The 20,535-nt window shown below is 53.5% G+C and overlaps 1 protein-coding gene across 4 annotated transcripts; it reads right to left on the bottom strand.

The window, feature by feature from the left end:
* Positions 1 to 3,675: 3,675 nt before the first annotated feature.
* Positions 3,676 to 17,288, bottom strand: LDB1 (LIM domain binding 1). 4 transcript variants are annotated; one of them, XM_045438672.1, is made up of 11 exons: positions 16,951 to 17,288; positions 8,697 to 8,799; positions 8,530 to 8,574; positions 8,335 to 8,410; positions 8,130 to 8,232; positions 7,784 to 7,956; positions 7,176 to 7,298; positions 6,860 to 6,943; positions 6,644 to 6,767; positions 6,297 to 6,439; positions 3,676 to 5,560 (listed from the first exon to the last, which is right to left on the bottom strand). In XM_045438672.1, the coding sequence occupies exons 1-11, from the start codon at positions 16,973 to 16,975 to the stop codon at positions 5,330 to 5,332; spliced, it is 1,230 nt and encodes a 409-aa protein (XP_045294628.1). In that variant the 5' UTR covers positions 16,976 to 17,288; the 3' UTR covers positions 3,676 to 5,329. The 4 variants fall into 4 exon arrangements, with proteins under 4 accessions (XP_045294628.1, XP_045294625.1, XP_045294626.1 ...); XM_045438669.1 differs by having other exon boundaries at positions 6,291 to 6,439; positions 16,951 to 17,182; XM_045438670.1 differs by having other exon boundaries at positions 6,291 to 6,439; positions 8,530 to 8,591; positions 16,951 to 16,958.
* Between the last annotated feature and the right edge of the window lie 3,247 nt (positions 17,289 to 20,535).

The following is a 20,535-nucleotide window of genomic DNA, read 5'->3' on the forward strand; positions in this document are numbered from 1 at the left end:
ACAAGTATTGCCCGATTTTCAAAAGTTCATGTTAAAAAAAAAAAGTTCATGTTATACCACTTCGCTTTTATGAAAGACCTACATTAGGACCTATTTTCAATAACAGAAAAAAATCTGAAGAAGATTTTCACTTTTATGAAAAAAGGAAAAAAGAGAGTTCAGCGTTTGTTTTGCAGTAAGCCATTACAGAGGCAACACACACCCAGAGCAACAAGAGTGGCCCCACCAAGAAGCTCAGTTCCTGGGAACTCAGGACACTCAGCTTCTCTGCACCAAACCTCCACAGGTTTGAACTGTGTCTGAGCATTTGTGCTTTATCTCTATTTTGTGCGTGCCTTAGCAAGATGTGTCCTGGGGTATCAGAAAAGCCTGAGTGTGAGTCTTATTTTCTGAGTCTGGGAATGCTCAAAATTTTTTCCATATAAATTAATGGTAATTTCTTCTTTGCTTTACACCATTTCATGTTACAGGTTTCATAGGAATGCTCTACTTTCAGATAGTGGGGGAAATCTGTACGTATAGTGAAGATAAATATATAAAAAGGATAAAAGAATGACAGAATGATGGGAGGGGAGAGGAGTGGGATGGGGATGGACCACAGATTTCAGTTATTGCCAAGGTCTTCACTTTCGTGTGATGAGTTTTGAGGACAGTGTTCTAAATAAATAAATGTGTCTTGTGCATGAAGAAATGAAAAGAATGTGTCATGAACCAAAGTCATGATTAATCTAACTCTGTGCATCTGACATCTTTAAAGGAAAAGGGGAGAAATTATGCTTACCTTCTCCAGACAGACTTACTTGTTTGGGAGCAATGGGGAAAAGATTCTTCTACCTCAATCCTCTCTGTGGGGTCTTTTCTCCAGAGACAGTCTCTAGGTTCTCCTCCTGCAGAAGTGAGCCGGTGGGGCAGCAGGGAGGGGAGTAATCCAGGGTTTGGCTACTTCAGGAAAAGGGTCCCGGAATTGGTGGGAAAATGGACCATTCCCAAGGCTGGAGTAGGAACCTAGAGATGTGGGGCAGCTTCCATTCCTATCCAGCTTCCCCCACTCCCCAGTCTAAGAACTGCAGGTGAGTAGGCTTCCACTCATTTCCTGTTCTGCTTTGTCAAAGACCTCAGGGTGGGGTTGGGAGGTGGGGAGGAGCCTCAGAATTGAGTCCTGAGAGATGAGACTGTGGCCACATGGTAGAGAGTTGTAAATATTCTGGATACTGGGGAGCTGGGACCATCAGTGGTCAAACCCAGCATCTTTGAAGTTCAGCTTGGAACTAGGAGGCTGCTGAATCAAAACTTCTTACATATCCCTTTCCTTTCAGCCTGGCCCAGAACACTCCTGGGCCATTCTCAGCACTTTTTGTAATTCCTTTGCCTACTTTCCCTGCTCATCCCTTCTTCATCCAGGCTGTAGTTCCAATCCTGTACCCTCACCTGAACTTCTACAGTCCCTAAGATAAGGCCCTATTTTGTGAAATAAAGGTTAGGGAAGGCCCTAGGGGAACAGTTTAAGAGCTTTTCACTTTATGGGAAGGGATCTGGGGTTAGATGGAACCAGACAGGGCTGGCTGGGCTGGAATCTTACCTTTGGGGAAGGGGTTAGAGGTCAGGCTGGACTGGGCTAAGAGTATAAAAGAGGTACTGGAGATTGTGCTGGAACTCCTAACAAAGGGGCTGGAGGTCAGGTTGGATTGAGTTAGAATAGGAAACATGGGGAGGAAGCTGGGCTCAGGCTGAGCTAGGGGGTCTCAGGGTTGAGGGCCTGTGTCTGCATTGGGGCTGGCTGGAGTACACAGCTGGGCTGAAACAAATTTTTCAGGATCATGCTGGGACCTGAGGCTGGGCCTTAAAGGGCCTTTTCCTTCCCCAACCCTAGCAATTCCTCCAGACCAAGGTCTTCCCCAGAGGGGCTGCTGAGGCAAACAGGGAGGAGCCAGATCTGGGGCTCTAGAGGAAGTCGCTGGCCGCTATGCTTCCTGAGTTTAAAAAGTGGGTTCCCCTGTCTCTCTGACTCACTCCCTTCCCCCAAGCAGGGCAGAGTCCAGGCCTGACAATCTACCTTTTCGCTAGAACACTGCCTCTTCCAAAACACAAACACCCACACACCCACACACGCCACACATACAGGATATGAACCTTGTCACACAATTCCTGGCCCAGCAACCCCATAACCCAACACAATACCGCCAAGCCACACATTTAACAACATATTCTTATTTATGTACTTGTAGCCTCTCATTCACACCCAGTAGTCACGCCTTTCTGCTTTGTTCAGCACCATCTCTCTAGTACCTAAAGTTTGGCCTTGCACCTAGAGAGGGCTCAATGAATATTAGCTGAATTAATGAATCCACCAAGACACATCCCACAAACAAATGCATAGACAAGCCGACATACATATTCACACATGCAATGCTTCCTTACACACCCATATCCAAGCCCTCTCCCAGCCCAGTCACATACATACCCTGGCACACACTCAGGCAAGAAAGCCAGATGTACACCTAGTTACAAAAGCAGACACACCACAGGTCGGTGTTACCTAGCACTCCCAGGGTAAGTTGGTGGTAGCAGCTGGCTGGTCAATGTCCTTCCATCAGGTCAGGCCTGCAGAGGAGTGAAGTGGGCATGTGCACAAATGCAAGCCTTTGGGGTCCTAAGGCAATGGGCAATGAGGAGCTGGGCTGGCAGCAGGGCAGGGCCAAGGTAACCATATGGATTGGAAAGGGGTGGAATGGGCCATATAGTCCTTTCCTCTGGTTTCTTCCTGCCAGCTGGGGAGGTGAGGGTAGAGGTACACATCTATGAGGACTTGCTTCAAATCCAGAGAATTTAGTGGGGGAATAGTCTGAAAGGCCCGATTCCCCTCCCTGGGATGAAAATGGGAGTCTGGATAGGGGGATTTGGTAGGTGCTAAGATCCTGTCCCCAATCCACAGCAGGGTTTCCCTATCTTGCCAATCTTCTTAAATGGTGGGAGAGGAGGGGACTTGGGGCGGGGGGAGTAAACACCTGGAAAGGAATCTGGAAAGCACCCTATTCTTCCTTCCACCTAAGGAACTTCAGGCTGCCTCCTAGCAACCGTTTTCAGGCATCCTCCTGTGTCCCCACCCAAAGTCAGCAAGGGTACAATCAATCAAGCTACTCTTACTTCCCCACCCAAGACCTAACATCAGGGAATCCTAGTTCAGACAGCTCAGCTGGGCTGGGCCCGATAGGAGCAGGAGGCTGGAGGCTGGATAGGGGCAAGAATCTATCAAAAATAGGACCAAGTCTCCCAGTCATTCTAACCACCCAAAGCTCCTCAAACCCAAGCACCCTCCTCCGCAAGGATCCCTCCCCCTCCAAAAGCCTGATCCAAGGCCTTCTATCCCAGATACCCTGCCTCAGGGCCACCTGTCTGGCAGCCAGGACAGTTAGGGGCAAGGAACAACAGCCCCAGAGGGCGGAAAAGTCAACTTTTGAGGGAGACAGGGCCAGCCTGGGACAGGAGGAGCAACGGTGGAAGAGTGAGGGGCATTGTGAGATGAGACTGAAGGGGGATCCACAAGCTTAATTCCTACCTCCTTTCCAATGACTGGTCTTAGGGACCAGTCATGGTCCCTAAGGGACTGCATGAAGGAGGGAGAAAAGACTGCCTGGAACTTAGTGGTTATTAGGCAGCAATGACCAACCAAGACACTCTCAAACCAAAAAGTCTCTTTATTGATCGGTACCATACATGACTCAAATGGCCCAAAAAAAAAAAAAAAAAAAAAAAAAAAAAAAAAAAAAAAAGGCATTACATTTGGGGTGTTGGGGTGGGACATCCATCTTCCCCACCCCACCCCTCAGCTCCTGACACAATACCCTTCCAACAGTGGCAGCTGGAGTTAAGGAAACTGGGTGTGGGGGACCCGAGAATCCAGAAGGAAGAGTGGGGAGAGAGGTGGTGCTAACACTTCTGGAACTGGCCACAGGAAAAGGCAGCGAAGCCACAGAGCTGGGCCCAGACCCACGGGACCCTGCTCCTGGCCTCACCCTGGGCCCAGAGCATCCGTGTGTCCAACTGTGAAATAGAGCTGAGGATCCTGGCTGCTTCCCCACTCCCTTCTATGAGGAAAAGGATGGAAGGGATATTGGAGATGAAGACCTTTACTTCAGCTGGGGGACACAGGTCTATTGCTCCCAGGTGGGCTTAGAGCTGGGCCATCCTCAGTGGCTCCTTCCCCTCTGTGGAGGACAGGGGAGGACCAGATACACAGTTTGAGGAGTTGGGGAAAGAGAGTGCTGGAGAGAGTGGACGAGCCCCTCCCCCTCCATCCCATGCCTGCCCAACTGAGACAAAACAAAAAAACAGCAACAAACAAGGTTGCTCCCTTCCCTCCACACTTCCTAAGGGAGGGAGCCTCCCTTCCCCCCATCCAAGACAGCTGCTCTAGTGGAGGACTTGTAAAGAATATACACACCATGGGGGAGGGGGTTGGGGCTGGGAGGGAGTCACAAGCACTAGGAGGGCAGGCCAGAGTCCTGGAGGATGGGAAGACAGAGACAACAGCAGGGGGTTGTCACAAAGGTGAGGCCATCAAAGGCCCCCTACCCCAAGGCATGCCTTCCCCAACTCCAGTCACCCAGAGGAAAAGGGAAGAGAGATGGCAAAGTATCTCCTTGGTCTGAAGCTCTCAAACTGTATAAAATGTTAATGCATACCCCCCCACACCCCACACTCACCTCCACGTGGGCCCTAAGCCCCGGATTTGCCTGGAGTAGGGAGGTAGCTGGACTTTTAATAAGGGGAAGAGGGGGTACATGTGTGACTTTTTTTTTTAAACTTACATTTTTAATAATATTATTTTTTAAAAAACTTGGGAGCTGGGATGGGTGGCTGCAGGGAGGAGCCAGAGGTTTACCCCTCTACTACCAGCCACCTAGGGGAAGGTTTAGGAAAGGGGCACTCAACCAAGCCCCATAATTTTAAGTCCCTAAGGGCTGTGGAATAGACAACCCTGGCTTGAAGGGGGTGAAGTCAGGAGGATTGGGAACCCAGAACCTGGGGTGAGGATGGATGTAAATGCCCTGGGGGGTGATCAGGACATTTCTCAGAGGCCCAGGGTCCATGTAGGCATCCACATGAGTACCCCCTTCCCCCAAAAAGGCTCTGCAGAGGCCAGGCCCAGCCCAGGGCCACTGGGGGGCAAATCTTGGCACCTGCCCCCAGCGAGTCCAGTTCCTCCCTGAAGTGGGTGGATGGAGGCTGCCCATTTTAGATGCTCAGTCTCTTCATTCTGTCTTCTGCTCCCTGGGGCTGCGAGGGGTGGGGCAGGCAGGCAGAGCGCTGGGTGGCCATGGAAAGACCTTTACTGGGAGGCCTGTGACGTGGGGTTCTCCGATTTGCTTTCTTGGCTGGATGGAGGCTTGCTGTTCCAGGGGCTGTTGGCGCCCAGGGCGGGGGAGTTGTTAAAGCTGTCCTCGTCGTCAATGCCGTTGGCCGCGTCAAACTGGGTGTTCTCCAGCCGGGTGATGAGCCTCTCGTCCTCGTCCCCGAACTCCCCGCCCATCAGGGTGGGCTCCCCCACCACCATCACATCCTGAGAGTGGCGGAGGTCCCCAAACATAATCGGGGCAGGGGCTCGCCCGGCCCAGGGCAGCAGATACCCCCAGAGCCCCAATACCCACCCAGGAAACTCAACACCCCCAACCCCTTCTCATACCCAAGTTTAAAACCCCAAATCCTCTGACACCCTCAGCCCCTGGAATCCTTCCCACTGAAGGACTGCAGAGCATCACAGGCTTTGACCCACACGTACTAGATTCTAGAAGTCAATCTACTCCCCTAGCTCCCTAGTTCATCTCCCCCAAACTTCAGGGGGCTCCTAAACTTCTGTCCACATATAATAGGGAGGGAGCAGATCAAAAGAAAAAAAAAAGAAAAACACCAATGGGGAAAGCGTGTGCATGTACATATGTGTATTCTAGATTCGCACACGTTCAAATTTATGTGTCCCTCTGTCAGTGTGAGTGTGTGGGTCTCTGATGGTATGTGTGCCCCTAAGCTGTCTATCCTGAACACCCAAATGTTCTCATGGCTGTCTCTGTCCCTTTATGTCCTATGTTCTGTCTGAGTCTGTGATCACAACCATGGCATTTGACTGACAAGGACTCTCATCAGTGACAGGAGCCAGCTCATGCTGGCACATTACACCAGGAAAAACTGTTTTTGCTTCTATGCCTGCTAGTGAGCTCAGGCTGGGACAGGGTCAAGGGTCAGGGGTCAGCAGTAGGGCAGCCCAGAAGAGAGAAGAAAGCCGAGATGCTTACAGGTACCTGGCTGGAGAGGGCGAAGGTGCTGGCTGGGCTTTTCTTCTTGCTGTTGCTGTTGTTGGTGTTGCCACCCCCCGAGCTCATGGTGCTGCCCCCTGACATCTTTCGTTTCCGCCGTTTGCTGGGCTGCTGCCGCGCGGGCTCCGCTGTGCCAAGGAAAAGGAGACTCAGGAAGGGCAAGGCCCTGGGTCCCTTGTTCCCCATTCTGGCTCCTAAGGAGCCTGAGCCTACCCTGATCCCAATCTTGCAGACCCAGGAGTGAGAAAGGGGCTTCATGAGGAGACAGAGAGAGAGCGTTGGGGTGCTTCATCAGATCCTGGTTAGAGCAGGTGCAGGTGCAAGGCACTCACCGGGGGGCGCTACCATGCGCTGCCACTTCTGGAAAAGGCAGGTCTTGAGGCAGTCACGGGGGCTGAGGCTGTAGGTCTTGTGGCGGGACATGAGCTCCTGCATGGGCTCGAGTATCACACAGAGCTGGGGGGAGATGAGGAGGTGGCTTGTCAGGAGAGAGACATGGAGCGGACTCCAAATGGGATGGGGCAGAAACTGGGTGATCAAGGACTCACTCGGAGGTAGTTGAGAGTGGAATTGGACAACCCACACCGGGTGATATTTTTGGAGAGCTGATCCAACATCTGGGGGTCCTGGGCCTAGATGGGGAGAAAAAGACTAGAACCTGGGCTGCATCTGCTCACCTGCCCTATCACTGAGCCTCATGACACTCCAGAGAGAGAAGAGGGGCTGTTATGAAACCCATTTTTCAGATGGAGATACTCTAACCCTCTGTCTGAGGTCACTGTCAGGAAATGGCAGACCTTATTCCATCCATTCTTCCCACTGCCTGCCCTCACCCTCGCATTTTGGGTCCTGCCCACAACTCACATGCATGGCAAGGATGCTGCGGGGGATGAGCTCTCGGTGCTGCCGGATGCTGAAGTGCCACGTCTTTATCCGCATCATGTCGTCAAACATGAACTCTAGGTACAACCGGCCCTCCACACACACCTGGAGACAAGCTTGTCACATCTCTGCCCTCTCCCCACGTGCCTGAAAATATACCTGCTCTCCCGTTTGCTCACAACTCTCCCACTGAACACACTTCTGCCACTTGCACATAAATCTGGGTGCATAACTGACAAAGACCATTCCCTCATCTACCTGTCACACCCCTGGCTCTTACACACATACACACACAAAGTAGAAATGCTTAACAGACCCTTGTCCTCTTCCCAAGTAGCTAGTGATACACTCATCTGCTATAAACTCTATGAGGGCAGGCTCTCATTCACTGGTGTGCCCCTGCAGCCCAGAAAACTGTCATGTACAAACTTAGTAAGCATCTGATGGATGTTGCACCATGCCTGCCCCTCCCTTCTGGTCTTGCCACTTCCCCTTTTGCCTCCCTAGGGAACAGTTGAGTACATTTTGGGAGCAAGGAGGGGAATCAAACCCAGGTGCTTCAGTATTCCACATCCAGCTGGGTTGCTGACCTGGGTGAACATGGGTTTGCCATGCTGCGTCACCATGCTGCCTTGGTCACAGTCAAGGGACACAAAGTTGCTGTGGAATGCCTCCTTGGGGTGCTTAAGCACATAGTACAGTTCCGTAGCACCCCCTTCAAAGATGCTGCGGAAATAGCGTGGGATCAAGGTCCGGCCAATGGCTGTAGAGATGGGACAAACTCATTAGAACAGAAGGACTTGTAAGAGGGTCAGGCAGATGCCATAACTGCCAAGACAGATCCCCGGAGACAAATACCTACTCCCAGTCCTTAGAAGGACATAGGAAGTATATGCTCTCATAGCAGAACCAGCAGGACCCCCAAAGGCCACTCACTATATCTCTTTGGTCCATCCTCCAGGCAGAAAGTGATGGTTAACATGGCATCATCCTCAAAGAACTCAGTTGTGAAAGCATCCCACCAGAGATTGTCACACTCCTAAGGAGCACAGGGAGAGGTGTTTGTGTGTGTATGTCAGAAGACATCCCAGGGGTTCCCAGATGGCCCTCCCCCTTCCCAGCCGCTTTCCCCTAGCCATACCTCTGTCCAGTTTTGAAGCCGTTTGTTAAGCTCGAATATTCTGTAATCAGTTTGGTTGCCATATGGTGTGTGCCTCCTGGGAAAAGTGAAGAAAGGAGGTCAGTAGAAAGAGGGTCTCCCCACTCCACCCCACCCCCACTTCTGCCTTCCCCCATGTAATGGAAAGCACCTCCCTCCTCACTGGACTCCACTTACCCAATCCCAGGCTCCAGATATGTAGGCGGGTACATGGGAGTTGGGCTGTGTAAGGGAAGAGGCTATGAGAATGGGAGTGGAAGACAGGAATTATTGGGGGTGTCACTCCCTCCCCCTTTCAGGCAGGATCCCATCTGGAGAAGGGATGGGAAGTAGATAAGACTCACCCCACATCCCGATCTAGCATGGTGCCGGGATGGAAAGGAGGGAAGGCGTTGCCGTTCGGGGGCTCCTTCGGCGAGTACAGCTTGAATGACTTTGAGGAACAACCTAGAAGGGAAAAAGAGAAGTGGTGCCCTGAGTCCCAGGGAGCTTTCCTGGAAGTCTACTAGATTGTGTGGAAAGGGACTGGTCTTCCAGAGCACCCAGAGTGGGTGGACTAGGGGAGGGGGACTACCCTATGGAACACCTACCTCTGCTTCTAAATCTGCCTCCAATTTTATTTTATTATGAAACTAGATGTACTCAGCCCTAATACCCAAGACCCCATTTCTTCATGTGCTGAGCCCTGGATGATAGAATTGAAGCAGCAAAGAAATGTCAACTCCATAGAATAAATGAATATCCAAACATTACAATTTAATTTTGATAAATTCCCTTTACATCCACCTAGTATTGTTCACTCATCACAACAACCTTGTGAGGTAGCAGGGTCAACTATAAAATCCCCATTTTACAGATGAGGCAACGGTAAGCTCGAGGGGACTTGCCAAGATCACAGAGGTAGCAATTGGCAGAGCTAGGACTTGAGCCCAGATCTGATTCCCATATCCTATAGTATTTCCACCCCTCTAATGCCCTCTGGAGACCAAGCTTGGGGAACGGAACCGGAACCGGGATTTTGCCAACTCCCTGCCCCTCCTCCACCCCCAGGGTCTCAGGAGGGCAGGGAATAGAAAGATAAAGGGGAGTGGGTGCCTGCTGGGTGCCTCCCACCAGATAACCAGTTGGGCCTTCTGCCTCCCCCACCAACGGCCACTCCCTTATCAGCCCAGCCCCCTCCCCCACAGCTACCATGGGTCTAGTATTGTCTCCAAACCAGAAACCCAAAGCCTCAACCTCCTCTCACTTCTGAGACTTGCAGTGGGGGAGGGAGATAGACAGACCTCCAATGGATTCCACTCTACTTACAAACCTAGGTCTCGGAAGGAGGAAATCTAGGCTCCAGGGGGCTTAGTCTAGGAGGCAAGTGGTAACTAGACAGGGGTCTCTGCTCACGTGTCTCTGTGTATGTGCACATGTGTCACCTCTCCACCTCAATGAGCAGCACACTGTTCCTGGTATACTATTTCCTGACTAGAAGAAGTATTACATTCATAGTTGGGTACGAGCCAGGCACCCCTACAATTCTATTTTCCCCCTCCCAACCAGATAGGAAGGGAAACTGAGACACAGCACCAAAGGTTCTAAACCCAGTCATAGGTGCTTCCTAGCCACCCCAAAACTTGTTTGCATTTGGAAGGGCAGCCATATTGGCCGTATCTAAGCCCCCTCCCCAAATTAAATACAAAATCTATTTTGTTCCTTAGGGGAAAGAGACAAAGGAAGACCCTGTGCCAACACACATCATTTAATTATCTCTCCAGGGCCCCCTCCTCACAATATGGGCAAACGGAGGGTCCCAGAGGGGCTTACGCTACACAGTTCCTGAAGGTGCCAAGACTCAAAGCTTGTGTGTGCCTGCACACGCGTGTGCCTCATCCTGCCTAGCAGGCTTCCACCCTCAGCTCGTTCCAACATGCCTACCAAGAGCTGGAACCCAGCAGCCCCAGGCAGGATCAGGGTGACTGCAACAGGCCCTTGCCCCGTTCATGCTCTCTCGCAGGCCACATCCACATGCTCCCAGCACAGCACACACAACCTTCACATGCCAGTTTGGACTGAATGAGGAGCCTGTATCCTTAGGAAAGAGACAGTGCCACCCAGCTCCAAGTCTCCCCACTCCACAGACAGGTATACTAAGGCCACATAGGAAGCCCAAACTCCCAAAGTCTACCAGAGGCTGGGTCTAGTCAATGAACCCAAGAGTCTAGATTACCAGACCTTGCCCTTGCCCCCTAAGGAAGCCATCCTTTCCCTAAAGGCATCACTGGCCCTGCCCCACAGTCTCAGGGCTATCTGAAGAAATGTGTCAGCTCAGGACCCTCAGAAGGGAGGAAGCACACCTGGGTTCCTCTCTGATTCTGAAAAAAGTTTCAGAGCTTCAATTTCTCTCACCAGAGACCTGACAAACATTGCCTGGGGCTGGGGAACAGCTCTGAAGAGCTAAAGCCTGAAGCTCTGAGGCCTCTATTTATACCTCCAGTGAATGGACACAAACTCAGCATCTCTCCAGAGCCATAGCAACTCCCAGTAGCCCCAGCACAAGGGCTTGGGAGTGAGAAGAGAAGGGGAGGGAACATCACCCAGACCATCTGTCCCTGTTACTGCCTGTCCCCAGCAACAGGGGTAGAGAGAGCAAGGTGGGGGTGGGGGTGAAGGGGATGTGTCATCAGCCTCGGAGTCACACATACACCCCCCCCCCATCCCCAAGCAATCTGGGAGCCCTTAGAAGGAGGGAGAAGAGAGGAAGAGCCCAGAACTAGTAAAGTTTCTCAGGATGGAAGCTGCATCCTGGGGCTGAGGGGGGCACCTCCAGCTGAGCATTTCCATGGTAACCAGCCTGACCTGAGGGCAGGCCCCCTTCCTTTGGGGGCTGACCACAGGTCAGCAAGCCTGAGAGTCCTGGCCTCTCTGAGCTGGGGCACCTCTGCCCCAGCAAGCATACCAGGCCTGGGCCAGACCCAGGATCTTCTGCCCACCCCCAACAGGCTTGCATGGTGCCCAGACTTACCTGGGAGAACTGAGGGGGCCAAGAGAGGTGCGGGGAGCAGCTGGAAGCCCAGCGGAGCCCTGGCAGGGGTGAGGGCTGAGGGGGCCAACTTCAGCCGCTCATGTCCCAAGTGGGACAGGCAGGCCTGGCTGAGAGCTCCACTCCGCGGGCCGCACAAAGACTCGCACACACAGCCTCGGCCCGCCCCGCGGCGGCCACAGCCCCGGGGGAAAGTTACAATGGCCACTGGGCCGGGGGCTAGGGGCCAGGGGGCCGGCCTGGGGGGCGGGGGGCCGCGGGGAGTCCGGAGCCTTCTTTGTTTGCAAGGTTTCCCTCAACAATGGCTGCTCCGCTCTTTCCTCTCTCCTCCTCCTCCTCTTCGGCTCTCCCCGCCGCCGCCTCTCGCTGCCTCTGCCTCCAAGCAGCCCGCCCGCCCTCCCCAGGCCACCAGGCCCCTCCGCCAGGGCACCAGGAGAGACAGGGCCCAGCACTCACACTCACTCACACTTGCACACGCACAGACACACGCAGCGCCCGCCGGCTCCCTGCCTTTTCTCCCTTTCTAGCCCTCCCTCCCCGCTCGCTCTCCGCTCTCCGAGCCTCTCTCAGAATGAGGCCCCAGGGCGGGCGGAGGGTGGAGCTGCCCCCACTGGCCCCGCCCCCTCCCTGCGAGGAAAGAGGAAGAGGGAGAGAGAGGGAGGGAGGGAGAGACGGAGGCAGGCAGGGAGGACTGCTGAGAAAAACAAAAGAGAGACAGAGACCGAGAGAGATGGGAGGGAGAGATGGAGACAGAACAGATTGGGCCTGGGGAGAGACCTGGATGGAGGGGAGGTGTGTGGGGCCAGGAATTGAAATGCCCCCATCCCAGCCCCAAGCTTGGTGCTCAGGGATGAGCAGGAGAGCTGGAGCCACTGACAGGGATGGAGAAGAGTGCTCTCCTCCCTGGAGACTCCCAGTATCTTCAAACTGCTTCCCCAATGTCCCCCAAATCTCTCTTCCTCTCCCCTGTGATCTCTGGGGTTGAAGGTTGGCCTGAGCTGCCACCCTGGGCTTCAGCCCCTGGTGAAATCCCAGAGCAGCTGGGGGAAACCTCCAAGGGGTTATTTTTGACAGAGCCACACTCTGCTTCAACCTGTAAACAGTGATTGCAGGGAGGGGGGCACTCCAGGCTCCCTGCCCTCAACCCAGCTAAGTTCCTAGCCCCCTTCCCTAACCCCCACCATAAGAGTCGGGTGGGTGCAGGGGAAAGAGGCACTGTCAGAACTGGGGAAGGCAAATTTGCCCATCCAAGGGTCCCCAGAAAGGGCCTAGTCTGCTGCTGAATCCTCCCACCATCCCAGGGGAAAAAAAAGGTATGTGGTTACTGAAGTAAAGCATGTTCTCCAATGCAAGGGGGGGGAATTCCCAAGAGAGGAGGTGTTTCTAAAACTTGGGTAGTGGTCCAGGTCTACTACCCGGACACATAGGAAAAAGGAAACACACACACACACCACAGCACACAACACACGACGGGGTGCAGCCATACAGCCTTCCTACTTCTTTGCAATTTGAGTCTCTGTTCCCTATGCCCCACCTTGCGGCGCCAACCACATTCACACAGCCCCATGACAAGGTTTCTCATGATAGACACACTGGTTGTGCAATAATATTGCATCTGGCTCTGTGAACATTCTCCTCACGTAAAAAACTCATTTTACTTTTACATAAATCAGTCCCTAATACACACTTCAACCTGCGACATACCTCAAATGCAAGATAAACCCAAACCCAGGACACACACATAGCCTATGACATACTTTGACTTCTTTACCCACTGGGACCTGTGACACATGCCCTTGGACCCCAATACACACACCCAAACTGCATTATACCTCCAGAACCTGTGACAGACTATTATGTGCACACCCTGGCCATTTGTTACCCAGAGACTAACCCCATAAACCACCCTCCCTGAAACCTGCACACCATTCTCCATCACAGTCTAGCCATATGATACGCTCCAGCTTTCACAAACATACTGAAATCTATAACATTCAGCCAGACCCTGCAACATTCTGCCCAGAATTGAAACCACCGGGAACTGAAATATTCCACTGAGTCCCAAATTAACAGCACAACTCTAGGATGACTACACTTATCCTCCACTTACGGGACAATTCCTGTTGTTTGTTTCATGCCTTTAAACTTTCCAAAGTTCATTCGTAGGCCATACCTCAAGAGATTCTTACTGAATACAGGGCCAAATATTATGCTCACTCGAACAGATTATAGTGAGACAGGAGAGCCTGAGCTGGAACCCTGGACTTCTAACCCCACTCATACAAGCCCAGCCCTGGGGCACTGCAACCATTCCTACTCCCTTCCCCCTCCAAGGAATGGCCACTCCAGGCCCCAAATGACTGTCTACCCGGGAAAGAGGGATGGGCGTGTGCTCGGGCTTCTGCCCCCAGTCTAGAGCTCAGAACCCCCAGTTTGTCTCCTCAAATTTCAGAAGGAAGGGCCCCTAAATACCAAGATGTATCAAGACTCTGGCACATCATTCAAAACGGGGCCCTTCTTCTGGTTCCCCTTTTCTAGCAAGGCTGCTCCTCTCTCATTTCTGACTTAATTCCCCCATTTGCACAGGAGCAGAAGAGGTGCAACTAAAGAAAGCAAGTCTGAGTTAGATGGCCCTAAAATTGGTGGAGCAGGGAGGGGAGGGGTTGGGGGGCAGTGGGGAGAAAGCAGAGCAGCAAAGAATAACAAAGGTGATGAAAGAGCGAAGAGGAAGAGTACCTCTCCTGGAGGTGGGAACTCTGAAGGGCAGCAGCCTGCCCTAACCCACAGGATAAGGTACCAGCACTGCCCCCTGCCCGGGCCCCTGGGGCTCCCTGACCCAGGCCTCCAGTGTGCCTGCCCCCCTTCCTTTGTCTGTGCCCGGCCTCCCGTTGGCCTGGCGCTCTGCCATCCTCCTCTCCTGGCTCCCAGCCGCCACCACTGCTGCCTCCTCCCCTCCCCCTACTCCTCCCTGCCTTAACCCTTCTGAGCCACACGCTGCCCCAGACAGGCCCTGGTCCCCTCAGCAACCTGCCGTGCCTGGGTGATGCCCCTTAGCAGAGGTTCTCCCTGCTCCTGACCAAAGCTTCAGGAGCTATTACCTACCCCAGGAGCACTATGGGAGCTGGGGGTATATATATATGTGTGTGTGTGTGTGTGTGTGTGTGTGTGTGTGTGTGTGTGTGTGTCTGTGTGTGTATCTTGTGGTGTTTCCTTCCGTGTGTGCATGTGTGTGGGTCTGCGTATGCTCTGGCTTCCTTCAGTCACATGTGTGGGGCATGTGCTGTCTCTGCTGGGCTGGGGGAGGAGGAGGAGCCGGGAGACAGCAGAGCACAAAGGAGAGACTCAGACAGGCAGGCAGGCAGCAGGCAGGCGGCCTGCCAGGGCGCCTCGGCCCCCACCCCAGGCCTGCTCAAGTTGGGGGGTGGATCTTTGGGCCTGTACTGTACATGCTGCCAGGATGCCCTTGTATTCAACCATGTGCTCCCACCCATCCATCCAGTCTGGTCCCCTCCCTCACTCTAACTCCTAACATTCCCCACCCCCAGGCCACTCTCAGTCCCCTCCCCATTTGGTTCTCCTTGAAGTCTAACCTCCATCCATTCTCAGTGGCATTAACCCATAAGACTTCTTCATATTAAGGAAAAAAGACCCCACTCTTAACCATCTTTTGCCCCCTCTCCTCTAGCCACGCCACCCAGACACACAAAAGGAACATGTGTTTTGAGGCACTGATTGAAGCTGTCCCTCCTCACACACATCTCTGTGCATGGGTCCTCTTCCTGTCCCCATGCTGCTCCCAAAGAAAATGAGGGAGAAACTTTATCCTTTCTCCTACTGGACCCAGGCACCCTGCCCCAACTTCAGGAACAACCTCTTATCTACCTCCAACCTGACAACCCTTCCATACCCATCTCCTACCCACCATTTGTAGGAACTAAGAATCAAAATTTAAGATTCAGGCCTCTAGCTTGTTCACAGCCTTAGTTTCTGCTATGTTTATGTGTGGTGATGGAGGATGAAGGCCATGAGGAGGACTCCGAGCATGGAAGGATCTGAAGGGGTACCCAGCATAGGGCAATTATAAAGAAAATACACATACAAACATCCACACCAAGCTGGTATGAGAAGGAATGATGGTGCCAGGCAGGATTCCAGCTTGGCAAGCTCTTCCCTTTCCTCCCCTCCCCACCCTCTACAAGCAGGAGTCTGGGGTTCCCACACCCAGATACTCCAGGATCCTCAGACTCTACTAGCCCTACCTCTGGGCCCCATGCCCCTTAAACATCAGCCTCAGCAGGCACTTTAAATGTGTGCCCAGCCCAGCTTGGCCTGTGTCACATGATTTTCAAGGAAGCTTCCGCACTGGCAGCTTCCCTTGGGGACGGGTGTGTGTGTGTGTGTGTGTGTGTGTGTGTGTGTGTGTGTGCGCGCGCGCGCGCGCGCATGTGTGTGCGTGTGTGTGGCAAGGGTTCAGTTGTGGAGTATGGGGCTCCCAGAGAAAAGGCATGTGGAGAAGCAAAGGATCCAAACCAGGCTAGATCCTGGGACACCTGACTTTCAGAATAAAGCTAACTCCAGCCTGGGACAAGAGGGGGTCCTGAACATAAAGCAAGAACCCAGAGTCCTGAGAATGGGGATAGACAGTGTTTGGGGGCCCTCTGAAGACCACCTCTCCAGTCACATAGCCTCCCTCTTTTCTCCTGGCAGTGAGGTACAACCTTCTCCTTCCCCAGGAAAGAACTCAGACCCAGGCCGTCACGAGCAAGAGCTGGTAAACGTTTTGGGGAGATGGGGATCTGGGCCTAAGTCCTGTCCCAAGTTCTCACTTTGAGGTCAAGTACTGCTCCCCTCAATTCCCACAAACCACTTTATTTCCTAACTTGCTGAAGCTGCCACATTTCCCCCTCCCACTACGGTGGAGACGCCAGACCTGAGGGCCCAATTATCTGAGCCCCCCCCCCCCCTCCCCAGAGTACCTCACGTCCCTCAGGAGGGCTAACCTTCCCTGGCAACAGGCAGGAAAATTTGGAGGGGAGCAAGATGGGCCCCAACCAATCCCTCCTCCCAAAAACAGTCCTCAGAAAGAGCCCTGAGGGGGGTATCACAGGATATGTAAAAGCGAATAGGCAGCAAGAAGGGGGGGGCAACCCAAACCAGCCAATCAAAACTCTATGGTGACCTGAGGGGGGGGGGTCAAAAGTCCAAACTCACTTCTGATTGGCTAACACCCTGGAATTCTGGGAATTTCAGCCCCCCAAACCCCTCCTCAATTAGCCTCCCCCACCAAAACACACACACACACACACACACACACACACACACACACTCACACTCTCTCGCTCTCTTTCTCTCCCCCCCTCCACTAGCACCCCCTCCCCTGCCTCTATGCTGCTGCGCATTTGCAGTTGGGGAGAACCCTCCCCCGGACTAAGGCCCGCTATACCCCTCAGAGCCCCCGACCTCCGCCGTGCCATCGACGCCCCCCACACAAGTTCATGCCAAACAAGGGGTGAGGGATCTGCCGAGAGGGCTAAGGAGGGAGGGGCCGGGCGATCGCGCGCCCCACTCACCAGGACAGGCACAGCCCACTGACATCTTCACATCGCCCGCCGCTGGGGGCCCAGCCGAGTCACGGTGCCCGCCCCGCTCGGGGACAGGCCGGGCATGAGCCGCCGCCGCCGCCCGCGGCCCCGCTGCCCTCGCCGCCGGCCCGGCCCGGCCTCGGCCCGGTGCGGGCGGCCCCTGGCTGCAGCGAGGGGCCTGTCAGGCGCGGAGCAGACAGGAAGGAAGCCAGGCAGGAAGGCGAGCTGCCTCTGCGTGTGCGCGCGCGGGTGTGCGTCCCCGGAGTGTGTGTCCGTGTGTGCGCGTGTGCGTGTGCGTGTCTGTGCGCTCCCGCCGCCCTCCCCGCCGCCAACGCCGCCGCCGCTCGCCCCCCTCTCCCTCCCGCGTTCGCTCGCGCACTAGCTCTCGTAGGCGCCCGCTCTCCAGCCCCAGCCTGGCTGGGCTGGGCTTTATTAATATGCTAATTGCCTGCTAGTGGGAGGGGAGAGCCGTGTCAAAGTGACCCGGGCGAGCGCGCAGCGAGCGACGACGTGCGTGCGCCGCGCGGCGGGCGGGCGGCAAGGGGCCGGGAGCGTTCGGGGAACGGCATGCATGTGACGCAGCTTTTAAAAAAGGAGACGGAGGCAGAGACCCCAGAGGGGGAGGGCGGTGGGAGGAATGAGAGGCAAAGCCTCACACTCGGTGTCCGTCCTCCGGGTGCCTCCGAGTTGGGAGCGTAGCTGAGCCGGAGCGGGAGCGGGAGCTGGGACTGGGGGAGGCGGAGCCAGGGTGGGCCTGAGGTGTAGCTCTCCCTCCACCCCGGCCACGCTCTGGGAGGGAAAAGGGACTGCCGACCCCCGCCCAAGCTCTCTACTGAGATTACCGTCTTATTCCGGAGGGCCTTTATCATGTGCCCCCCCACCCCAACCTGGGCGGGGAAAGCACTATCCTAATTCCTGTAGCAACCCAACTCACCTCCTCCCTAAATTAACCACCCCTCCCTTGCCTGCTAAACCAGTTAGAACTAGAACCAAAAGGGTTAATTAAGTATGATCCCCGCCCTCCCCTGCCCTAGGGCTGAGATCTGCGTTTTGCTGGGGGGAGGAGGGCAGTGGAATGACCGTCAGGTTGGTCTGGGGAGGGGGTAATCTGCAGGCCATCCTTCCCCCTTGCGGGCTCTGACTCATCAGTCAAAACGCTCTCCTCCCTTCCCCCTTTTTCCATCCAGTCTCGGCCTTCCCCAACTCCCCCTCGCATGCAAGCTTCTCTCCTTTGAGGGCCTCGAGACTGGAGACAACAGGAAGCAGACCCCTCTAGTGCCCCCTACCCGTAGGGGCTGCGGGGTTGGTAGGGGGTAGGAGGAAAGATGATCTGGATGGTCAATGTGAGGAACACTCCTTCCCCAGGGAGGAGCCTCCCAACCTTCAGGCACTCCTCAAGGACTCCCCAGCCCAGCCCTAGGAAGGAGAGGGGGGCGGGGAGAGCCTCCATCACCATCCCTTCCCAAAAGCGCAGCCTTAGCTGCCTCATAAACAGGAAATACCTATTAGCAGGGAAGAGGGAGGGGAAGGGAGCTGTCTGGAAGAAAGAGCTGGCCCCTATCCCTTCTGGGGGGTCCCCAGCTGCCAGCTTAAGTTTCAAGGTTGGCTCCAAGGAGTAGACACTCTGGACCTGGGCTGGTGTCCCCTCTCTAGGGCATGTGGCCCAGACTGGGTAGGGGGTCCCCCTCCTCTTCATTACTTGGCGGGGGCGGGGGGGGGCTTGATGGCCCCCACTCCTGCCCAAAGTTTGCACAGCTGGCTTGACCAGCTGTCAAGATGTGAAGGTTTAAGTGTGAGACCCCTTCTCTCTATCTTTGCTTTTGCTGAGGGAGCACGAAATGATGGACAGACAGATGCATAGTCTGGGGATTGAAAAGACAGCCTACCCAGAGATGCTTGGACCCCCTCCATATGCTTAGGAGAAGATGGGGCAAGGGAGCTGGGAGCACAGCCACACTCTTAACTCCAGCATTCTCATCCACGCTGTGTATTCCCTTACCTCAGGGGCTGCAGGGGGACCTGACTGAAGCCATCCATACTTATACAGGTATTTTGTTTGGCAGCATCCCCTGCCTCTGTCCACTTCCTCCTCACATTGCCCCAGGCAGAGGTCAGCACTAGAAGGATTAAGGAGAACCAAAAGCAACAGAACCCATGCCTGGAATTTGGGATACCTAGATTTGAATTACAGAGCAAATGACCTGAGACAACTGACTTCCCTACTCTGAGCTCTGGCTTTAACCTCTGTAATTGGTACCTGCAGCTTGGTGAGAATCACTAGACATGTATGCCCAGTCACCTAGCCTCATGCCAGCCGTGTAGTCAGTTCTCAGTGTATGTTAGCCCCTTCCTACTTTCTATGAGGTTTTCTGTTATTTCAAGAGTGTCAATAGTGGTCTGGATTGGCTGAAGGATTAGAGCTAGTGTGGAGAAGAGGGGCTGTCTGCTTTGACCCCTTTCATTCTCTACTGTCCATGAAGTTGCCTTCCCCCAATCCTGTGACCACTTACCCCTGAGGCCACTCATTCCAAACAACTAGCTTAACCAGATTCCAAGGTGATCACCAATCACTTGGGTGGACAAAGGGGCTTGCAACCCACCCTATAGGGGACTTTGCCTCCTCTGAATCTGAGGTTCCCTTCTAGATTACACAATGCAAGTTGGAAGTCAAGGAAGAAGCAAAAATAGCATTTGTTGAGCATACAGTGTAACAGGCACCATGCTAAGTTTTTCACAAACCTGAGATCTCATTTACTTTTCATAACGACCTTTGGAGGAAGATGTTATTACCTCCATTGAACGAGCAAGAAAACTGAAATTCAGATTTATAAATTTGAACTTGTCTGTAAAACACTCGTCTCCCTCTTCTTTGCCTACTAATTAATTAATGCCTCCTTTAAACCTCAGTTTCTAGCTTCACCTCCCCTGGGAAGGAACCCCTCCCACTCCCATCCCAGCTGATCTAGTGGCCCTGTTTTCTTTAAGGAAATATCATCTCCGTGCTTTTGAATGAGTGATTAAAGTAAATGGTTTAAGTCCTTGAGGAACCAAGCTTAGGTAGGTTAAGTATCTTGTGCAAGGTCACACAGTCAACAAGTACTCGACCTAGTGCTCTTCCTCCTGTCTTCTAGTATGGACCAGACCTGGGGAAGGAGAGAACATCTTTGGAGCAGCTTTGGGAACTGTGGTGAAGGCAAAAATAGGAAGAGAAGTTATAGCTGTGGAAGGTCTTTAATTTAATGACATATCCTGGAGGATGGCAGGCTTAGCTGATTTGGATGGATGAATATGAGCACCTAGCTTTTTTTTTTTTTTTTTTTTTTTGAGGTGAAATTACATGATACAAATTAATCATTTTAAAGTGAACAATTCAGTAGCATTCCAGTGTTTTTTAATACCAGTCATTAGTGCAAGATGAACTATAGACACAGGGGATGAAGTGAAGTAGAAGGTACTGAGGAGAGAGGTGAGGTGAGGAAAGGGGGAGAGGAGCCCCACAGAGAGACAAGCAGCAGAAGCAACTGGGTAAGCTTGTTCCCAGAGAGAGGTGGGCTTCTGCTTCTTCTGGCTCCT

This window comes from Leopardus geoffroyi, chromosome D2, assembly GCF_018350155.1.
Source record: "Leopardus geoffroyi isolate Oge1 chromosome D2, O.geoffroyi_Oge1_pat1.0, whole genome shotgun sequence".
In the NCBI taxonomy this organism is placed as follows: Eukaryota; Metazoa; Chordata; class Mammalia; order Carnivora; family Felidae; genus Leopardus; species Leopardus geoffroyi.

What these genes read in the sequence shown, in the direction of transcription:
- LDB1 (XM_045438669.1), bottom strand. Translation starts at nt 16,975, where the DNA reads ATGTCAGTGGGCTGTGCCTGTCCTG. An exon ending in ATGCTAGATCGGGATGTGGG is followed by an intron (nt 8,575 to 8,696) that starts GTGAGTCTTATC and finishes TCCCTTACACAG; the next exon opens with CCCAACTCCCATGTACCCGC. An exon ending in TATCTGGAGCCTGGGATTGG is followed by an intron (nt 8,411 to 8,529) that starts GTAAGTGGAGTC and finishes CACTTTTCCCAG; the next exon opens with GAGGCACACACCATATGGCA.